This window comes from Mus musculus, chromosome 6, assembly GCF_000001635.26.
Source record: "Mus musculus strain C57BL/6J chromosome 6, GRCm38.p6 C57BL/6J".
Taxonomy (NCBI): domain Eukaryota; kingdom Metazoa; phylum Chordata; class Mammalia; order Rodentia; family Muridae; genus Mus; species Mus musculus.
Genome location: NC_000072.6, coordinates 121,031,489 through 121,051,170, shown reverse-complemented (window position 1 = coordinate 121,051,170; position 19,682 = coordinate 121,031,489). Strand labels below are relative to the sequence as shown.

Here is a 19,682-nt window from a genome sequence, read left to right as displayed (position 1 = left end):
CTGCTGGTGTGAAGGAATTGATGCAGGAGGCAGTGTGAGATGCTCAAGTGTCCAGGTGGAGCATAGCTTCAGACAAAGAACAGACATGGTCCCCCTTCGTAGGAATGGGAAGGCAGAGGAGACAGGCATCACTATAATGATAGGAACCCATAAAGAACATTAAGAAGGTACAGAAACTGAGGACCACCGAGGAAAGTGTATAGGTAGCTGTCACGTAACAGTAACTCACACTGCTCTGGAGGCCTGCAGATAAAGTCTAGATTGTGGAGTAAAATTTCTGGAGTTTTCTGCATAAGAACAGCATCCTTGAGACGTTAATGTTTCCCAGTGCTCAGCGATGGCAGACTGCTTTATAAGGAAGAATCGCTGTCACTTGGGGCTATTGTGTGTCTTGGGTGGTTATAATGAAGCATGGGTTTATCTACTAGACTAAATATCTCTCAGAGGCCTCCCAGCCTTGACCATGGTATGTTTGAAGATTCTGTAGTGGTCTTATTAGGCAGGCTAAACCACTGAGAACCTCTAGATTTTGTTCCAGTTCATTCCAGTTGTATGCAGGAATATATTCTAAGCCTTTTGCTGCAAGAGAGAGAGAGGTATTTTAAGGCAGCCCCTTTCAGAGTCGCACCATCTTGCTGAGTTCCGTGATGGCCTTCAGGAAGTATTTGTAGCTCTGAACTGCTGGACCATGGCAACTCTGGTCCTTGAAGTCTCCTTATCAACTGCCACCCTCGGTGTAGTTACAGCCATTTGAAAGCCCATCATTCCACAGGACTTAATAAAGTACCTACTGTGTGCCTAGAACAAGATGATTAGTACATAGGAGCCAGCTATGTGGAGAGGGAAACACTTGGAATTCTCTATTGCCTGTGCTCCCTACCCACTGCCCCCCAGCCCCCTCAGTGATACTTTGTCCCCAGGCAGACCCTTCCACCTCTCCCAGCCTGGGTGATTCCTCTCTGTGTATTTGATAGAAGCGGGGCTGAAGTTCACCCGTCCCGCCTGCCTACTGTTCCTACGGTGAATGGGGCTGTACATGCTGGTGCTTGCTGAAAAGTGCGGACAGATTAGTACCATTTTAACTGCCTAGCCTTCCCATAGCCAGGAGAAAGCATTCCTAGGAAACGAGCCTTCTCTTTCTTCCTCTTACGAAAGGCTCCATTTCTAAAGAGCAGGTGCCGTGATAAACCGATATAAAGAGGTATCCTGGATTACATAGCCTTGCTAAATGTACTTGAAAGCTCGAACCCACAGATATGCAGTTTGATATGCAGATATGCAGATACTGTAGCCATGCGTTCGTCTTCTAGCAGATGCGGCTACCCACTGTCTGAAGGATCCTTAGCACACACTGGGCCGAGCTTTCATTTCTAAAACTGCATTTTCAAGTGGTTTTCAGATGGCTAAGGCCATAGGTTCTAGGCAGTTCCAGCTCGAGCTGTGCTTGGAATTGTTTAACTTTTCTTTTTAAAAGACTTGCTTATTTTTATTTTATGTGTATATACGAGTGCCTGCATATAGTGTACTAGAAGAGGGGTCAGATCTCCTGTGATTGGAGTCAGAGGTAAAAGTCATTTCCTGTGTGACTGCTGGGAGCTCAGCCTGGGTCCACTGCAAGAACCAGCACTTTGAGCTGCTGGATGATACAGCTCTGGGGTTGGCTGTGATTTGCTGTGCACCTTGTATACCAAACATTTTACATTCATTTCCTTGATTTCGTCAAAGCTCGGATTCTTTCCACTTTGCAGACAAGAAGCTGAAAGGCACAGAACTTGCAGACATACTCTTCTCGATTCCTTGCTTTTGGAGGGTTACTTTGGTCGGCGTTGACTATGTTCCTGGTGGTTGTGTGTTTTGGGTGTTTGCCTCGTGTGTGTGTGTGTGTGTGTGTGTGTGTGTGTGTGTGTGTGTGTGTGTGTGTGTGTGTTGGGGCAGCAGAACCCGAGGCAGAGGTCAGCTGGTTTCTGGCTCATTCCATTTCTGTTGCTTAAGTATTCTTTGTTTTTACAATAAAGTAGTTTGCGGGCAGAGAAGCAACCAAAACAAAAAAAAAAAAAAAAGAAAGAAAGAAAAAAAGAAAAGTTGTAACAGTTGTAACAGACAACTCTGTTGTCTCAGACTCAGAGTTAGAGACTTTGAGGAGAAGCCAGAGGTCACGTGCTCTCAGCTTTAGCGGAACCCCTCTAGGACAGTCCACAGTCCTAACCATGTTCTCTGTAAGGTCTCCCAGTCCTGAGGCCCAGGTGTGTGCTTTACCGTAGGGTCACTCCTTCAAGAAGGAGGCTGCTTGGCTCCTGTCCGACACGCACCAGCTCCACAGAAACAGCGTGTCCTCATTACAGGTCAAGCTCTGCTTACTGAGGCTCTGCTGCAGTTGTGAGAAAGCTCGCTGTTAGTTAAGAGAGATAGTTAATGATTTGTTTGCAGAATAACAGGGCAAACGAAGGCCACCACAGTCTGAATAGGATGCACTAAGAGGAAGGGGCAGCAGGGGGGCAAGGCCGACTTCACGTTTCTCCTCAGTTCGGTTAGTCGTGAGTTTGATGCTAACCCATGTGAAGGGTCAGGAGAGATCGTCGGATAGAATGCATTAGAAACAAACAGGTGTGGGATTGATATCTCTGTGAAAGCACTTAAACTAAGAGCAGAAACCATATCAGCTTCAAAGACAGCATACGTGGAAAATCTCACAATAAATATGCCCACTAGCAAGGACACAGTACACAACATGCTCACTAGTGAAGGACAGGACACGTGGTGAACACTAGTGAGGACACGGTGCACGCTGAGCTTGGTAGTGAGGACACAGTACACACTGAGCTTGGTAGTGAGGACACAGTACACACTGAGCTTGGTAGTGAGGACACAGTACACACTGAGCTTGGTAGTGAGGACACAGTACACACTGAGCTTGGTAGTGAGGACACAGTACACACTGAGCTTGGTAGTGAGGACACAGTACACACTGAGCTTGGTAGTGAGGACACAGTACACACTGAGCTCTTGGTAGTGAGGACACAGTACACACTGAGCTTGGTAGTGAGGACACAGTACACACTGAGCTTGGTAGTGAGGACACTGTACACACTGAGCTTGGTAGTGAGGACACAGTACACACTGTTGCTCGGTAGTGAGAACATGGTGCACACTGTTGCTTGGTAGTTTGCTGCTGAAGTCAGGATCCGGGCTCAGCTGCCCACCTCCCCTGCTTCTGTTTAGTTAACGTTAGAAGTTCGCCAGAGCAGTTGGGCAAGAAAAGGCGCCCACACTGAGAGGCCATCTCTGTTGGTAGGTGCTAGACTCTTCTGCTCAGGAAACCCCCAGAGATTCCCTCCGCACATGCCAGGAGAAGTGATGAGAGATTCAGAAACGTAGCAGGGCCAGGCCAGCTAAACCCTACAGGGAAGGACCTGAGAAAATTATAGAAGCAGTTCTCTTTACAGTAGTTTCAAAGAGAACGAAATACTTGAGAATTAACCCAGAAAACAAATGCAACATTTAATGAAAACCACAAAATATTAACTGAAGGTCAGTAAACAGAAATGAGACTACACCCTTCTTTTGTTGAAGGAGTTAGAATGTCAGCGTTATTCGGATAGTTGCAAACAAAAACCTAACATTTTCATCAAATTCCTAAGGGCCCTAAATATCCAAAACAGTATTTGAAAGAAGTACAAAGCTTGTTTCCCGATTTCAGAAATTAAGGCAGAGCTACAGTCATCAAGCCAGGCCTGGCGACACACTAGTCATCTTCATACGTTGAAGACAGAGGCAGGGGCATCAGGAGTGTAAGGCCAGTGAGTTTGAGATCGGCCCAAGCTAAGTGAGATACTAACTACCTCAAGAAACCAAGTGTGCTTGCCTTGTAGGCACGAGGAGCTGAGTTTAGATCCTCAGGGCCCACGACGACGTGAAGGCCGGCGCAGTCGTGGTTCTTGGCTGTAACCCGCGCACTGGGGTTCTCTGGCGAGTCTATCTAGCCAAAGCTGTGTAACTACCAGCTCCGTACATCCCCATAACTCTGCCTCCTCCCCTGTAGGCCCGGCAGCCACCATTCTACTCTCTGTCTCTGATTTTCACTCCCTTAAATAGCTCACTTAAGTGGGATCAGAGAGCATTTGCCTTTGGTCATGGTAGTGGTTATGGGAAGGGTATCACTTAGAGCCCAGGCTAGCCTTGATCTCCTAACCCAAGTGTCAGATTATAGGCATGCTCCACCACAACTAGCAGTATATCTCTTTCTGTTTGATTTAATTTGCTTTATCCATGTTATAGTATATTCTAGAATTTACTTTTCAAGACCAATAATAATAATAATGTGTGTGTGTGCACATATAACTTCCTTATCTAGTCACCTGTTGATGGATATTGGATTTGCTTCCATATCCTACCCATGTAACTAGTACAGTAAGAGTATTCAGATCTTCAAGATCTTTTTTTTCAGTTCTAGAGTGGGGATTGTCATGTCATAAAATATTTCTGTTTCTAATTCTCCGAAGACCCTCCATACTGTTGAGTTTGAGCTTGCCTCCATCTAAGAGCTGGAGCTACAGAGCTGAGTGCAGTTACAGGGAACCCAGCCCAGAGGTCTCCGGGTCTATCTGTCCCCCGCAGCCCAGCCCCTCAGCTGCAGACAGACCATCTGAGAGCGCAGCCATCCTGGTGATTTGGATGCTATTTCAGGGGCAAGCCGCAGAGACACTGAGTAATCAGAAATGCTTCCCTTGTGCGTTTCCTCCGAACTCTCCAAGGGAGGCACTCCTGGTCGCCTGCTTCCAGGATCTGTCCTGACACATTAGTGCCCATGGAGTGGGTCTGGGAGAGGAGCACCTCTTCCGTGGCCTTTTGGGGTCAACATTTGTGCACCTGCTGGCAGAGGTGCATGAGGTGGCCTCTGTTCTTAGAAGGTGATTTTTTTTTTCCCCCATGCCCTCGAGCCCCTGGGTTATTTTTTAGACAATGTTTCTCTGTGTAGCTCAAGCTGACCTAGAACTCACTCTGTAGACCAAACTGACCTTGAACTCAGAGATCCACCTGCCTCTGCCTCGAAAGTGCTAGGATTAAAGGCATGTGGCCACCCCTATCACTCCCACCAGGTTAGAGTGTGGTTCTTATTTTTATTCTTATACTTCTGACTCCCCCACCCCACCCCCTTTCTGTTTTTATCGCTCACTCTCCCCTGCCTTCGCTACCATCTGTTCTAAGAACTGGGCGTCAGGGCAGCCTTTCCTGTTGTTGGAGCCGCACAGTGCTGTTCCCAGTGCTCTTCCAGGTTGCCCTCTCCCCAGCACTCTCCCCCACAGCCCAGATGTGTGTAAACGTGAATCAGCAGTCAGCTGAGACAAAACACCCAGGGTGTTGGTTTGCAGAGCCACACGGATGCTCTGGAAACCTGGCCTCGCTGTTTCTTCCACCTCGGACTCCTAGCTTCCCTTGTTTCTTTCTGGCACACCTCGGCTTTTCCATCCCCAGGAGTTCTGGCACTTTCTAGCCAGGTTTCCTGGTCTCTGGGTTCCTGTGATTATGAGTGTAGGCTTTTCCCAGAATGCTAGGATGGGTGGCACGCTGGGTGAGGAGATGGCAGGAAGACTGATGACTTTCAGGGCGGATGGGGGGGGGGGACGTGACGCCTGGCAGGATGGGCCCATCTGCCATTCTTCCTGGCCATTCTCGGTGTGAGTCACAATGCCGGACAAATGGCGCTGGAGCAGACAGTCCCCGTGCAGCCGAGCATAGGCGAGTGGGATGGGCCCAGCAGTGCTGGCCGCCCTGGGCTGCCCTCCTGCTTTGCTCACCTGGCTCACAGAGGTGGAAAGGGAAGGCAGCCCAAGGGACTTTGTCTCAGGTAGTCTTACCCCGGATGCCTGTTGCATTGTTCTGAGAACCAGCCTACCTCTGTTTATCTGGTGTCATTAGTGCCCTGCAGGTCATGATCCCTTAGCCACGGCACCTAATACTTGCCTGCCACTCCTGAGCTGCCTTTTAGCAACCCTTTGGGGAACTGGGCTGACACAAATCAGACTAACATTTTACACTCTCCAAAGAGGGGCCAGGATGGTTGTCGATGACAGTGTTCAGCCATGATGAGATTTGATTTGGGAGTACCCATCTCAGAGTGAGCAATGCTCAGCCCAGGGGCTGTCAGCTCAGTGGTTAGAGCTGTTGTTTGGAAAGTCATATCCAAGATGATCTTCAAGGTGTAAGTGTGAGCACAAGGCCGTGCTACAACTAAAGCCTTAGAAATACGTGGTGTGAGTGGCACATGCCCCTGGGGAGCAGAGGAAGGCGGGTCTTTGTGAGTTCATATGAGTTCCAAAAGAGCCTGAGATACATAGTGAGACCCTATCTTGGAAACAAACAAACTAACTAAAACAAAAAACAAACAAACAAATATGTTGTGTAGAATCTTGACTATGCTGGATTCAGAGCGAGTTTCTGAGTATACTGAATTCTGCCAAAAGGTAGTCATTGGCTGCCGATTAGGAACGGAGAAAAACCATTTTCCTTCTTGGCACAGGTAATCAGTCCAGGTGTGTTCAGAACTCCCGGAATGTTGCTCTGTAACTCCAGTAGCATTACGGTGGCTGTGAACATAGGTGGGGTGGGGGTCGGGATCAGAAGGCGCAGGGCAATGCCCTCCTTCCCCAAGATCTGTTTGCAGCCACCAGCTGTTCCTAGCCACCCTTTCTTGTGCCTTCTCCTAAAGGTGTCTGGATTTTTCCGCTCTTACAAGCCGTCTTTTGACTGGCTACCATTTCTAAGATAAGTCTGGGCTTGTCAGAAAAGAATAGACTCTTTTTATGGCCGTCAAAATATTTTTGCTTGCTGCCATGACCTAAAGTAAACCTTTATTTAGGGGAGACTGGGGGTTGGTTCTAATTAATTCCAGGATTTCTCTTATTTGTCTTTGTAATTTTTTTTTTATATGTGGGGCTAGGGGTGGAGCCCAGAGCCTCTCCTAGTTAGGAGATGCGCTGCCTCTGAGCCACGCCCCCAGAAAATTCATTAGTATTCTTTTTTTTTTTTTTTTTTTTTTTTTTTTTAAATCCTGTACTCTTGGCCAAGATCCACATCATGGATATCGAGACAGGCCATGTTTATTAGCAATGTGGCTTTTAATATCCAGAGCCAGGAGGGTTGTTGAGTAAGTCACAGTTTTGTGGTAAAAAGCCAAGTCAATGTGTGTGGTAAGGATCACCATCTTGCACTCTTGGGCCTGTCTTCTTGCCTGGGAAACCGGAGGGGAAACGCCAGTGCCTGAACTTCCCACCCCCTCTTATGAAACCTGAGACGTGTCCTCAGGTGCTGTGGCTTAATCCTGTGAGGTTTTAGTAGGATATAAGCAAAGCAAAAATGTTCCTTCCTGTTTCACTGAGAGCATTCTGTTGCCCAGTAATTTGTCCAAAGCAACAGCTCCTCTCAGTTGTGAGGTCATCCGTGTCATAGAATTTAGGGCCTGTCTCTTGAGGATCGGTTCCCGTCAGCACCCACAGCCTGGTGGCTCCCACCGGCTTGAGGCCACCCACTGGCTAGCTGGCTGCTTCTTGCTTGCCAGCACTAAGTGCGATGCCTCTCCCGAGCTCCTTCCCTCACCCCATCCCAGAGTGAAGCTTCTTCACCGCAAAGCTCCACCCACTGTCACTTACGCCAGAGGCAACTAAGGATGTGGTGGGCCTTTCTACCTGGAGCACCACAGGAACGCTGTGGCCAGAATTGTCCTAGCAGTAGACTCAGAGGACTCAGGGCCTCCATGAGTTTACAGGTCATGCTCCAAGTCTGGAGACCCTCCTCAAGACAATCCAAAATAGGAATTCAAAGCTGCCTGAGGAAGACCGACTTCTGAGGGTCACGCAACCCCCTGCGCAGACTCCAGGCTGGGGCTCCCTGTCCTATGTCTCTAAATAGTAGTTCAAATAAAACATGGCACCAAAGGGATCAGGGGAGGCCCCGGTAAGGAAGTACACAAGGCCGCTGTTTCCCACCTGTTCAAATGTCTGTCTGCATCCATAAGCGGAGACTGGTGGAGACCATTTCTGAGATAGCATCGTTGTTATTGTAAAATTCGAATGTGGGAAAACAGGATGGCCGTAAACCCATCCTGCATGTACCACGTGGAAAGCTTCATGAGTCTTGCATGCCAAGTGACTCTAGTGTCTCCTGTTTCTTAGTCATCTCTGACACGGCCCTTTGGCTTCCTTCAGCCCTATCTGTATTAATTCTTATGGTAGTCTTTTAAGGGGGCTTGTCCTCCTCCTGGCCTCGGACAGATTGGTGAAGCTAGAGTCTTGTGCAGCCCTTTTGTCTCATGGTCTCTCAGGTACCTGGATAGTTTCCATTCCTGCTATACTACACTGATGGCTTCTAAACCTGGTCCCTCTCACCAGCCACTCAGTAACCTCAAAGTCATTCGTACTAAGTACCCCCATCTAGTGGGGTCAGGACAGTGAACTCGCCAGCCATCCCCACAAGTGAGTGCTCATGGTTTTAATCTCTCGACTTGCTCTAGTTTCCTAGTGGCCTCCATCAGAAAACTGGGACTCACTGTTGGCTGACGTGTAGGAGACCCTTGTGGAACAGCCAGAACGACTTCCCTGCCCAGTATTGCGTGCCTTTCTTGCCTAGCTGAAAGCCACAGCAGGCCGTGAATTGCCCACTGTAACTCTGTGATCATGTCACCCACTAGACTGTCAGCTCCCCGACACCCGGATGGTGCCTGGAGTGTTTGAGTGCACACCTGTCAGGGATGTGACTGTCACCGCTCTATGGGCAGGAGCGTGTCTCGTGGGAAATGAACAGAGATGTTGACAGTTTCCTTTTCTTCCGTGTTTTCTCTTAGATTAAGGTGACAGTGCCAGGTGGATCAGCACCATTCCACCGCCCCTCCGTGGAGCTGTGCCAAGAGTAGGGGAACATGGAGGAGAGGAAGCAGGAGACAACGAACCAAGCTCACGTCCTCTTTGACCGCTTTGTCCAGGCCACCACCTGCAAGGGGACCCTCAGGGCCTTCCAAGAGCTCTGTGACCACCTGGAGCTGAAGCCCAAGGACTACCGGTCCTTCTACCACAAGCTCAAGTCCAAGCTCAACTACTGGAAGGCCAAAGCCCTCTGGGCCAAATTGGACAAGCGGGGCAGTCACAAAGACTACAAAAAGGGCAAAGCCTGCACCAACACAAAGGTAGGGATTCTGGGAGGAGAGCCAGGCTCAGCTGGGCTGAAGGGGTTCCTTCCACCCACCAGACTCCTTTCTGAGCGTATTTCACGTAGTCAGTTATTGAATGTTCAACATTTGAGGGTAGGTGGGTAATAACTTTTTATTTTTTTGACGCCTTGCCCTAGCTTCACACTGGTAGGAGAAGGCAGGTTGCTTAGCAGGGACAGAGCCAGGCCTCTATGAGCATCTGTGATTTAATGGTTCCTGGCCTGTCATCTTTTCCATGTCATTGTTCCGTATTCAGCACCTGGTAAGGCTCTGTCACGAGGCCTGCTGTAATTCACAGACAAGGACCCTGGGAACTGAAGTATTTCTAGCTGCCTTCCTAGCGTGGAAAAAGCTAGTTTCCATGAAATAGCTTTGGACTGAGTCCTGAGAGATGCACTCACCTGAGTTGGGGTAGGAGTGAGGAAGTGAAGGAGAGAGAGGCGTGTCCTGCCGCCTTCTCTGAGGAAATCCTTTTGGGAGAAGTTTGGGGAAAGTTAGTAAACAAATTTCCAGAGACTTCAGGGTTGTTATTTTGGCTTTTCACGAGTTTTAGTTTACCCTGTGGGGCGCCCAGAGAGCCATCCTATAGAGCAATGTAAAGATCTGAAGGCCTGGTATCACGAACGACTACACTTTAACTTAAAATAAAATAAGGGGAGCTCGGAGGTAGACCACTTGCTTCACAGGCCCCGGGTCCCCAGCTTCAGCACTCCCCCTCCCCAAAATCACACATGCACAGCACTCTACATGTATTTTAAAACAAGATAGAACACAGCTCCACTGTCAGAGGCTCCTCTGATGCCTCCGACCTCTGCTGAAGGAGTTAAACAGATGGTGTACATACATATGCTCAGGCTTACACACATTAGATAGATAGATACATAGACAGGGATGGATAGATAGATAGATAGATAGATAGATAGATAGATAGATAGATAGATAGAATCTTTGAAAGACAAAAAAAATCTTTCCTGTACATGAACTTTTGAGTCTTGAAAGTTGCCTCCTGGGCATCATTTCCGTGGTAGCCCCAGGCTTGATTGCCTGGCTGAGGCTACTAATCTACCCTTTGGCAGCAACCTTAGAGACTTCCTAAGGGTCCCTGTCTTGATAAAAGATGAGATGTGATTTTCATGCTGTTGGTTTAGATGATGCCCCATTTAAGTTTTGCCGATCTACGGGTTCTCTAAGCTGCTTGAGGTAGACATGCCAGGGGTTCAGTCTTCCCAGCCCACCAAGCATGAGCTCGTCCTTCAAGCCTCTGCAAGGACTCAGTGGTCCGAGTCAGGCTTCCAGCGTCTTGGTCCTGGAGTTTGGACATAGGGGTGAATGTGGGACTTGAGAGGCGTGGCCTTGGCCCTGAGAGCACCTGTATCTTTCAGTGTCTCATCATTGGAGCTGGCCCCTGTGGGCTGCGCACAGCCATCGACTTGTCCTTGTTGGGAGCCAAGGTGGTTGTTATTGAAAAGCGAGATGCCTTCTCCCGCAACAATGTCTTACATCTCTGGCCCTTCACCATACACGATCTCCGAGGCCTGGGTGCCAAGAAATTCTACGGCAAGTTCTGTGCCGGAGCCATCGACCATATCAGTGAGTAACACTGGCTCTTCTTGCTTTCCTTCTTCGGTGGGTTAAGTGAGGACTTCCTCCTCACCCAGCATTTGCACCCGCCACCCTGGTCTATAACCTGCCTTCTTAACCAAGTGGGGCTCTTGTACAAAAGGAGTTAAAGTTTGCTTTAAAGATCCTTAATTGGGGGCCAGGTTTGGTGGTGCGCACTTTTAATCCCAGCACTCAGACAGATTGTGAGTTCAAGACCAGCCTGTTCTACAGAGAGAATTCTAGGACAGCCAGTACTACAACAGAGAAACCATGTCTCCACAAATTTTTGGTTGGGTCTTGGACTCTTCCTGAGTACCCATGGTATATGCAGTTCAGTTGAAGGGAAGGGTGGGCATTGAGAATAAGGTAGACAGGTTGGATTTGAACCCTCTGGTGGTTCTTAGTTCAGTGGGAGAAGTGCATAGCTTTGATGCTGCACTGTGATCCTGCACGCCCTCTACAGGGCCATGGGGACAGACCTGGGGAACCATACACACGCAAGTTAGAGTAGAGGCTTGGACACATATATCAGGTCCACTGTGAGAGCGTCTGTGTTAGGTGATGAGTGAACTCAGGGCCTTGTGTTTGTCTAAGATGGTCCTGTTTTCATGACTGTAAATGCTCAAACTGAAACCAGTTTGGAACAGCATCTATCTCACCAAGCTAGAGAAATCTTTTTCCTGTCATTAATTAGTCGGGGAAATGTTAGTAAGGAGCAGTTGTGCTGAGCCCCTCCATATGTGACCTGGAAAGACACTCAGCCATTAGACCTTTTTTTGCTGTTTGAAATGGTTATACCAATTTATTCAACACTAGCTGGCGGCTGCCACATTCCACTGGCAAGAGGAAGTGCTCAGCCCATCTGCCAGGCTGTAATTTGTAAAGCATCTCAGAGCCCACAGTTGTCTACAAAAATAACGTGTGTGCTAGCTCGCCTCTCAGCGCGTCTTTGGGGGTGTGACTCAGAAGGGCGAGGATATGGTCAGCTGAGGAGAGGAACAATCAGGATGACTTAGCAGGGGATTTGCGAGTCCTCTAGCTCGTTAGTCACAGGCTGCAGGTAAATTTGGCCTTAAGAGAGGACCAAGGGTTGACTGATTGGATTTGTGATCCTCATCTGTGGCCAGATTTATTTTAGGACAGACAGTATCTTAGATCAAGGACAGGATTTCTGTCTCTGTTACCTGGTGTTGGTTCCAGATCTGATGGGGACCCTTTAGACATCATACATGTTTATTACTGTGATGATGAGCAGGATTGTCAGTCCTTTTGGACCTCAGTTTGCACAACCGTAAGTCACTGGTGGTGGGGATAGGATGGGGTTGTGATTTCTTTTGTAGGTAGGAATTTTCTGGTAGGAATGTGTGAGGTCAGCAGGGGTTCAGGGTAGAAGGCAGATGCAATGGCATCTTAACCCATGGGCACACCTCTCCTGTGGCTGACTCTGATAACAGTGGCTCTCCCTGGACCCAGGAAATAGAAGAGTGATTCTCCTTGGCCACTGTTCTATGATGTCTCGGTAGTCATGTCAGACCGTTCGGAACACCCAGCTCCCGAAGCGGGGTGGCCTAGTTTATCCAGAATGTTTCTTTCACTGTTTGATGTTTCCTTTACGATGCGGAGAAAGAAATGAGAGCTCGTGAAGCACATCTCTGCTGTGATAACCTTTGGGAACCTGAGCTAAGATGGATGGGCCTGAGGGTATGCGCCATGGGGCTCTCGCCTCCCCATTCCCTTGCCCTGTCAAGATGTCTGTGTTCTTCTAGGTATCCGTCAGCTCCAGCTAATCCTCTTGAAGGTAGCCTTGATCTTGGGCATTGAGATCCATGTCAATGTGGAATTCCAAGGACTTGTTCAGCCTCCCGAGGACCAAGAGAATGAACGTGAGTCCCACTGGTCAGAGGAGGAAGGCATGAGGGCACTTAGTGGGTGAGCACAGCTGAGATCATGGGAGAAGCCAGAACAACTTTCAGGCAGTTTCAGCCGTGACTAAAGGGGCTTTGTTCATGCAGCCTGGGCTTTTCTGGACTTTCGCGTTACCTAAGAGGCCTTTGGCACAATAGTAGGTGTGGCGAACATTCATATTATAAAATTTTTGAAGGTAAAGAAAATCTTTGTGAGCTCTCATCAAGGTTTCCTGCCTGAGGCCACCCCTTGTTGTATTTCATGTGGTTCTGTGGATTGGGATTTGGTGTGATCTTTGTGTGGGCCTATGACTTAGTCTGTGTTTCCACCTTCGTTTTGCTTTTGGCCCTCAGGGATAGGATGGCGAGCATTGGTGCACCCCAAAACTCATCCTGTATCAGAATATGAATTTGAAGTTATCATCGGTGGAGATGGGCGTAGGAACACCTTGGAAGGTACTGGCCTTCGCCTATGCTCCTTTGCCTGGCTTTTCATAGATTGGAGGCTGGCCTGTCCCCGAGACCACACCCCTGAGAGATTGCAAGTGTGTTGTCCAGTCAGTGCCTGCAAGGGTCTTTCTCACAGGACACTAGGACATGAACTGTGCTCAAAGATATTCATACCACAGCTTTTAGTCCATGCACAGATGAGACGGGCACACCGTGCCCCTTCACATTAAGGGTAACCTTTAGTACTGAGTAACGATCCGGTTGTTTGGATCTCAAGTTGTCAGTGATGATGGGCGGGACTTCCTGCATGTGTTCTTTCGTTTCTGTTAGGTGAGCAGCCTACTTTCCCTGACTCTGGCCCCCCATCTTCTCTCAATGGAAGACCCAACCCCTTCTCTCTCTCTCTCTCCCTCTAGGATTTCGTCGAAAAGAATTTCGTGGCAAGCTAGCCATTGCCATTACAGCAAATTTTATCAACCGCAACACAACCGCAGAGGCCAAAGTGGAGGAGATTAGTGGCGTGGCTTTTATATTCAACCAAAAATTTTTCCAGGAGCTGAGAGAAGCCACAGGTTGGTGCCAGTGCCTCCAGAGCTCAGGGCTCATGGGAGTGGTGGCCTTGGATGCCACTGCTGTGTCTTTGGTCAGCTGTTCTTTAGTCACACCTGTCCTTGCTTTTAACACACTTCCACACTACTGCCGTCCCGTGTCAGTCCTCAGCACAGTGACCCGGCTGCTCTGGGGTTGGCTTTGTAGTTGTGCCTTCTGCCAGCTCCTCCCCAGCCCCTCCCCCTCCCGTACAAGCTAGGTTTGCTGTTGCATGGGCAGGGTTTGGTTGACACCCTGACCTTTGGTGTCACTGTTGGCCTTCCCTGAGGTCATCTGAGATCACCAGCAACCATTGCTAGTCAGGAATGGGCTTGTGTGTGACTGTTTTCTGATGGATTGAGTTAGGCATAGATATAGATATTTTGCTGTAGTAAAACAAAACAAAACAAAAGTATCTTCATTGTGTTTTCTAGAGCTTGGTTTCTTTCCATTCTGTATACTTTTCAGGTTAACTGAATAAACATTCAGTATTTGTCTGTCTGCAGTTAGGCATCTGTCCTGTTAGAAATCTAGGCGATTCCTCAAGCATCCATGGTTATCACAGAGGTTTTACCTGGTAAACAACCCATCCCCTCTCGTAGACTGGCCTCTCCTTTTCCCATTCTGGTGTCTTTGTTTACTATTGGTCATTGTTGGCGTGTAGTGAGTTGTAGGGCAGCACAAAAGAAAACAAACCTCCTGGCTTCCATGCACTGTGCAGGAAGGGAGGGTCTGCACCTGGACAGCTTTCCTGCCCGGTGCTCTGCAGCCCTTTCCTCGAGACTCAGGCCCCGCCTTGTGGATCCCCTCATGGCCCAGTCCCGTGAATTCTCACATCTGTCTTCTGCTTGCAGGTATTGACTTAGAGAACATCGTCTACTACAAAGATGACACACACTACTTTGTCATGACGGCCAAAAAGCAGAGTTTGCTGGACAAGGGGGTGATCCTGCATGTGAGCAATGGCTTCCTTTCAGGCAACAGTTTTTGTTGAGCTGCTTGATAGAATCACTGGGAAGAATTTTATATTCTGATGGGGTTGTTTTTTCTTCCCTGTAAGGGAAGAAAAATGACACTGAACACATCTGGAAACCGATGCTACTTATTAGTTTAACTTAAAAAGTATTCTTATTATTTAGAAAAGTGCAACTATAAACAGGAGGAGGAGGAGAGGAGAAAGGGCCTTTGCAGCCATGATTATGACTAGCCCTGACACGGCCAACACGGCCAATATTGTTTGGATAAGCCCAACCTCTTCCTCTCTCCCCTCTTCTGCTTGGTGACTATTTTAGAGCAGCTGTCAGCTTTCACATCATATATAATTAGCCAGTTTAACTTTAGGTAGCCTGATTTACAGTTATAGCAAATTGCATAACCGAAGGCCTTGCACATTGCTAGCCAAGAGCTCTGCCATGAGCTACCTCCCTAGACTTTTTTTTTTTTAAAGAAGTATTTCTTTTTGAAACAGGCTCTTACTAAGTAGCTTGGTCTGGCCTTGAAATAGCTCCATAGCCCAGGCAAGCCTTGAACATGGAGGCCTCATCTTTTGGAGGGCCTGGGGACAAGTGTTGAGCCAAGAAGCTGCACTTGGAGTTTACAGTGGCTTGATGGAGACTCAGGTTTTGTCACAAATGTGGTTGCTGAGGAGACAGTTATTTGAGGCTTTTTCTAATTGACAACAGAGGCCTGGTGTCTCTCCTTAGCCAGTTCCAGCTCAGTCCTTTGTCTGAGTGACTAATTGCATGATATACCCTGAGCTGAAGACTTGAAATCTAAATCACAGGCTGGCTCCTTAAGGATCGTGGCTGTCTCTCTGTTGCTCTCACAGATCGGGATGTGAGAAATTACTGTCTCCATGCGATGAATGGATAGAAGAGGCCTCACACGCGCTGACCTGGCCCTGTGCAGTCCCCCCCTAGCCTCAGCACTGACTCTTAGGGAGCCCTTTGTGTCTGCAGGACGGTAGCACGTCAGGCCTCTTAGAATGAGTCACAACACTGCTTTATCTAGAGCAGACTGGAGAGAGAGCCGACAAGCACGTGCTTGCGACACAAAGTCTCCTTTCCACGGTGAACTTCGGGTCTGCATCTCAGCATGGCAGCCCCATGGTGTGGAGGGAGCAGCAAGACAAAGCCCTTGGTACAGAGTACCCTTCCAAACAAAGGCCAGGCGTGGTTGGCTGAGTGCTTTCTACAGCTGGCTAGTTCATTGTCTGGGGCTCTTCTGTTGCCATTATTACAACAGGTGGGATGCTGAGGACTGAGTGAAGACTCAAACCAACCATCCACGCAGAGCTGAGTTTTCAGTTAAAGTTGATTAAGAACCATCTGGGCTGCAGAGGTCTGATTTACACTGCCTATATTTTTGTAGTGTAAGGGGCTCATCCTGCTAAATACTAAAGTCATGGTGGCCACATAACATTGAACAAACAATATCCATGGCCATCTTCATTCTCTGTGTTTTGGCCTTTGACAGCTTATTGTTGTAGCTGGGTCCTGCTAGGGGCATTTGGAACCTATCAGCCCCTCTTTAGGGGAGCAGACTTGACTTGACATGGAGAGCCCGTTTTGTGTTGCTGGTGGATTTCCATAGAGCCTCTCGGAGTCCTCTGTTCTGTATAAATTGGAAATCTCCGGTTTGCTTTGAGCGTGGTCCTTCTCATCTTCTGGACCTGTTCTTGCTCCACACTGTACTTCTCTGTGCACTAAAGCTTTCAGGTTTCCTTTTGGGTGTGATAAGTCCGAATTTCTTGCTGCCAAAAGCCATCAGGCCCCCAGATTAAAGTGATCATGGGAAGCACCCTAAACTTTAAAGCTGCCTTTTCTGATTCCGAGCTGCTGTTACGTGGCTAGTTCATTTGATTTCATAACAACTCTGAAATAGATGGGTTAGGATTACAGTAGATTTCCTCCTAGTGAGTGGAAAAGCCAGGTCGGTTTAGGCAGCAAAGCTGATTCACTACCAACCAACACACCCACTCCCCAGCCCCTTTTCCTTTTAATTGGTATAAAAGATTCTGTTTAGGACTGAAGACCACATTGGGGGAGGAACACTACGAGACAGGGCTGCGGTTGATGTTTATTGTGGGGTTCTAACCAGCCAAAGGGGCATCCATCTTGACTTTCCCTCTTCCCGGACAGGACTACACAGACACGGAGCTGTTGCTTTCCCGGGAGAACGTGGACCAGGAGGCCCTGCTGAACTATGCCCGGGAGGCCGCAGACTTCTCTACCCAGCAGCAGCTGCCTTCTCTGGATTTCGCCATCAATCACTACGGGCAGCCAGACGTGGCCATGTTTGACTTTACCTGCATGTACGCCTCTGAAAATGCCGCCTTGGTCCGGGAACAGAACGGACACCAGTTACTAGTAGCTTTGGTTGGAGACAGCCTCCTGGAGGTGAGTACTGAAGGCTGAAGAGAACTAAGTGGTAGATAAGAGACCGAGGTAAAGAGGCAATAGTGGGGAGGAGTGCGGCCAGGTGTCCAGGCCTCACTGAGCAGATGCACGCTTATGGGAGTTGTACCAGCAAGGAGAAAAGATCTTTGGGATGCTGAATTACTTCCCTCCTGTAACAGCTGAGTTACTTGAACTCTGTGTCTCTTTCCTTTGCAGCCTTTCTGGCCAATGGGGACAGGAATAGCCCGGGGCTTTCTGGCTGCTATGGACTCTGCCTGGATGGTACGAAGCTGGTCTCTGGGCACCAGCCCCTTGGAAGTCCTGGCAGAAAGGTAATGGGAAGAAGCCATGGGTGCCTCTTTACAGGACTGGGGAGTTGGCCTCATGCAAGTTCTTCCTCTTGTTTTTTTGTTCTGTCTTTAAAGATGCTTCCATGTCTGAGTAGAGGAAAGGCAAGGTATTGTTTTATAAAATCACAGGAACCTCAAGGTGGTCTGCCCACTGGCTGGCCCTGGATTCTTTCCAGTAATCATGTGAGCAGAAGCACAGCAGCAGCAGCAGCTGGCAGCTGTGTCTCAGAAGCCAGCAGGGCAGTGGGCGTGGCCAGCTGGAAGGGAAACTCCAGCATGCTTGTGAATGTCTCCTGAACCCCAATGTCAGGTGTTTGGAAGCAGATGATTGTGAATGAGGCTAGGACACAAGGGCTTACTTGATGGTTACCTTGCCCAGGAGAAATAGATGGCGTGAGACTTCCCGGATGAAACTGATCATTGCTAGGATTCTGTCTTAGATACTTTTATATTACTGTGACAAAACATAATGACCAAGGCAACTTAGAGAAGAGAAAGCTTATTTGGGGGCTTACAGAGACCATCATGGCAGGGAACATGGCAGCAGGCAGGCAGGCGTGGCACTGGAGCAATAGCTGAGACCTCACCTCTGGGCCAGAAACACGAAGCACAGAGAGGGAGCTAAATAGAAATCTCAAGGGCTTTTGAAACCTCAAAGTCCACTCCCAGTGACACACCTCCTCTAAAGAGGCTCCTGATCCTTCCCAAACAGTTCCACCAGCTGGGAACAAAGGGTTCAGACATACGAGCCTTTGAAGACCACCCCCATTTAAACCACATTTCTCTCCCCGGGCCCCCATAGTTTTGTGGCCATATCATAATGCAAAATGCATTTAGTCCTACTATAATATCCTACCTATCCAAAAATGCCCATGGCTCAAGACTGTTTATAAGTCACAGTCTCTTCTGAGACTCAAGGTAATCTCTTAATTGTAAGCTTCTATAACATCAAAAAGCAAATTACATACTTCGAATACAATGGCACAGAATATACACTACCACTCACAGGTGGCAAAATGGGGACATAATGTGGAATTACTGGGCCAAAGCAAGACAGAAACCCATGGGGGAAGCTCCAAATCCTGTAGTTCCATGTCTGACGTCCAAAGGTCTGGAAGGCTCTGTCCTGCCAGTTGTGCTGCCTGCAGCACACAGTGGGCCAGTCACGCTCCTGTGAGCCGCTCTCCCGGGGAGACATCCCAAGGGTCCGTCCCTTCCATTATCCTGGGTTTCAGCACAGTGAGCTTCACACTCACAGCTTCACACTGCAGCCCCTTGGCGCCTCCATGCAGGGACTCCCCTGCAGTATGCCTGGACTTGGCGTCTTTCCTTAACCACACAGCACCTGCACTCACACACGCTTCGTGACTCCAGAGCCTGAACCCGGAGACTGCTGTTTCCACGTCCAGCTGCCCACCTGGGCTGGAGCCTGGCCCCTGCTTGAGTGACATTTGCAGCAGCTTTGGCTGGTTGTTGCTCTTTAGAAGGAGAACCGAAGGCCTTTTCCTCTCACCAGCTGCAGGGTAGCCGTGTGGACCTCACCACCCTTTCTCCTCCTCTTCATCTCTTTCAGCACAAGCCTTAGTGCCAACATTGAATTTCCTTGTGCCTGAATTCTCCTCAAACTGTACTTTTTTTTTTTTTGCCCCACTTGCTCTCTTTCATTGTGGACCTGCATAAAAATGTGTGCTAGTAATCATGTGACAGAGTCACTATTAGGCTGTCTTGAAATCTCTCTGCCAACAAAATGTTTCAAACTCTTCAGCCTTAAGACAAAGGCAAAAAGCGGCTACTTCTTTTCCCTCCCAAAGTATCTCAAGAATGGCTTTTAGCCCAGTTGTTAATGTTGTTCCCTTCCAAAACCCCTTGGGCAGGGCCTCCATAGTACACATTGCTCTAAGTGCTATTGTCTTCTAAGCTCCTACCAAGATGGCCTGTTAGGCCGTGCTGACAGTGTTCAGAGGTTTCCCTAGTCCAGAGTCCCAAAGTCTTCCATACTTCCCCCCTAAGTGCTAGAATTAAATGTGTGAGCTACGACATCTACCACTTCACCAGCACCATGCCGAGGGCCTGACTTCCAGCATATGACCTTTGGGCAAGTAACCACAGCCCTGACAGACTCCTCGAGGCGTAAACAGTCCTCTGTGCAAACAGAAGGCATTTTCGAAATGTCCTTCGTACTTCAGATTTA

The 19,682-nt window shown here is 48.6% G+C and overlaps 1 protein-coding gene across 28 annotated transcripts in view; it reads left to right on the top strand.

The window, feature by feature from the left end:
• Positions 1-19,682, top strand: part of Mical3 (microtubule associated monooxygenase, calponin and LIM domain containing 3) — a 242,212-nt gene that overhangs the window by 122,587 nt on the left and 99,943 nt on the right. For all 28 annotated transcript variants that reach the window (NR_138097.1, NM_001270475.1, XM_030255261.1 and 25 more), the window contains 8 exons: positions 8,837-9,175; positions 10,582-10,789; positions 12,568-12,684; positions 13,060-13,161; positions 13,572-13,727; positions 14,598-14,698; positions 16,884-17,141; positions 17,358-17,473. Coding sequence is in view for 27 of the 28 variants with exons in the window: in NM_001270475.1 (NP_001257404.1) it covers positions 8,912-9,175; positions 10,582-10,789; positions 12,568-12,684; positions 13,060-13,161; positions 13,572-13,727; positions 14,598-14,698; positions 16,884-17,141; positions 17,358-17,473 (1,322 nt within the window). In the remaining variant the exon portion in view is untranslated. The remainder of the gene's footprint in view (positions 1-8,836; positions 9,176-10,581; positions 10,790-12,567; positions 12,685-13,059; positions 13,162-13,571; positions 13,728-14,597; positions 14,699-16,883; positions 17,142-17,357; positions 17,474-19,682) is intronic.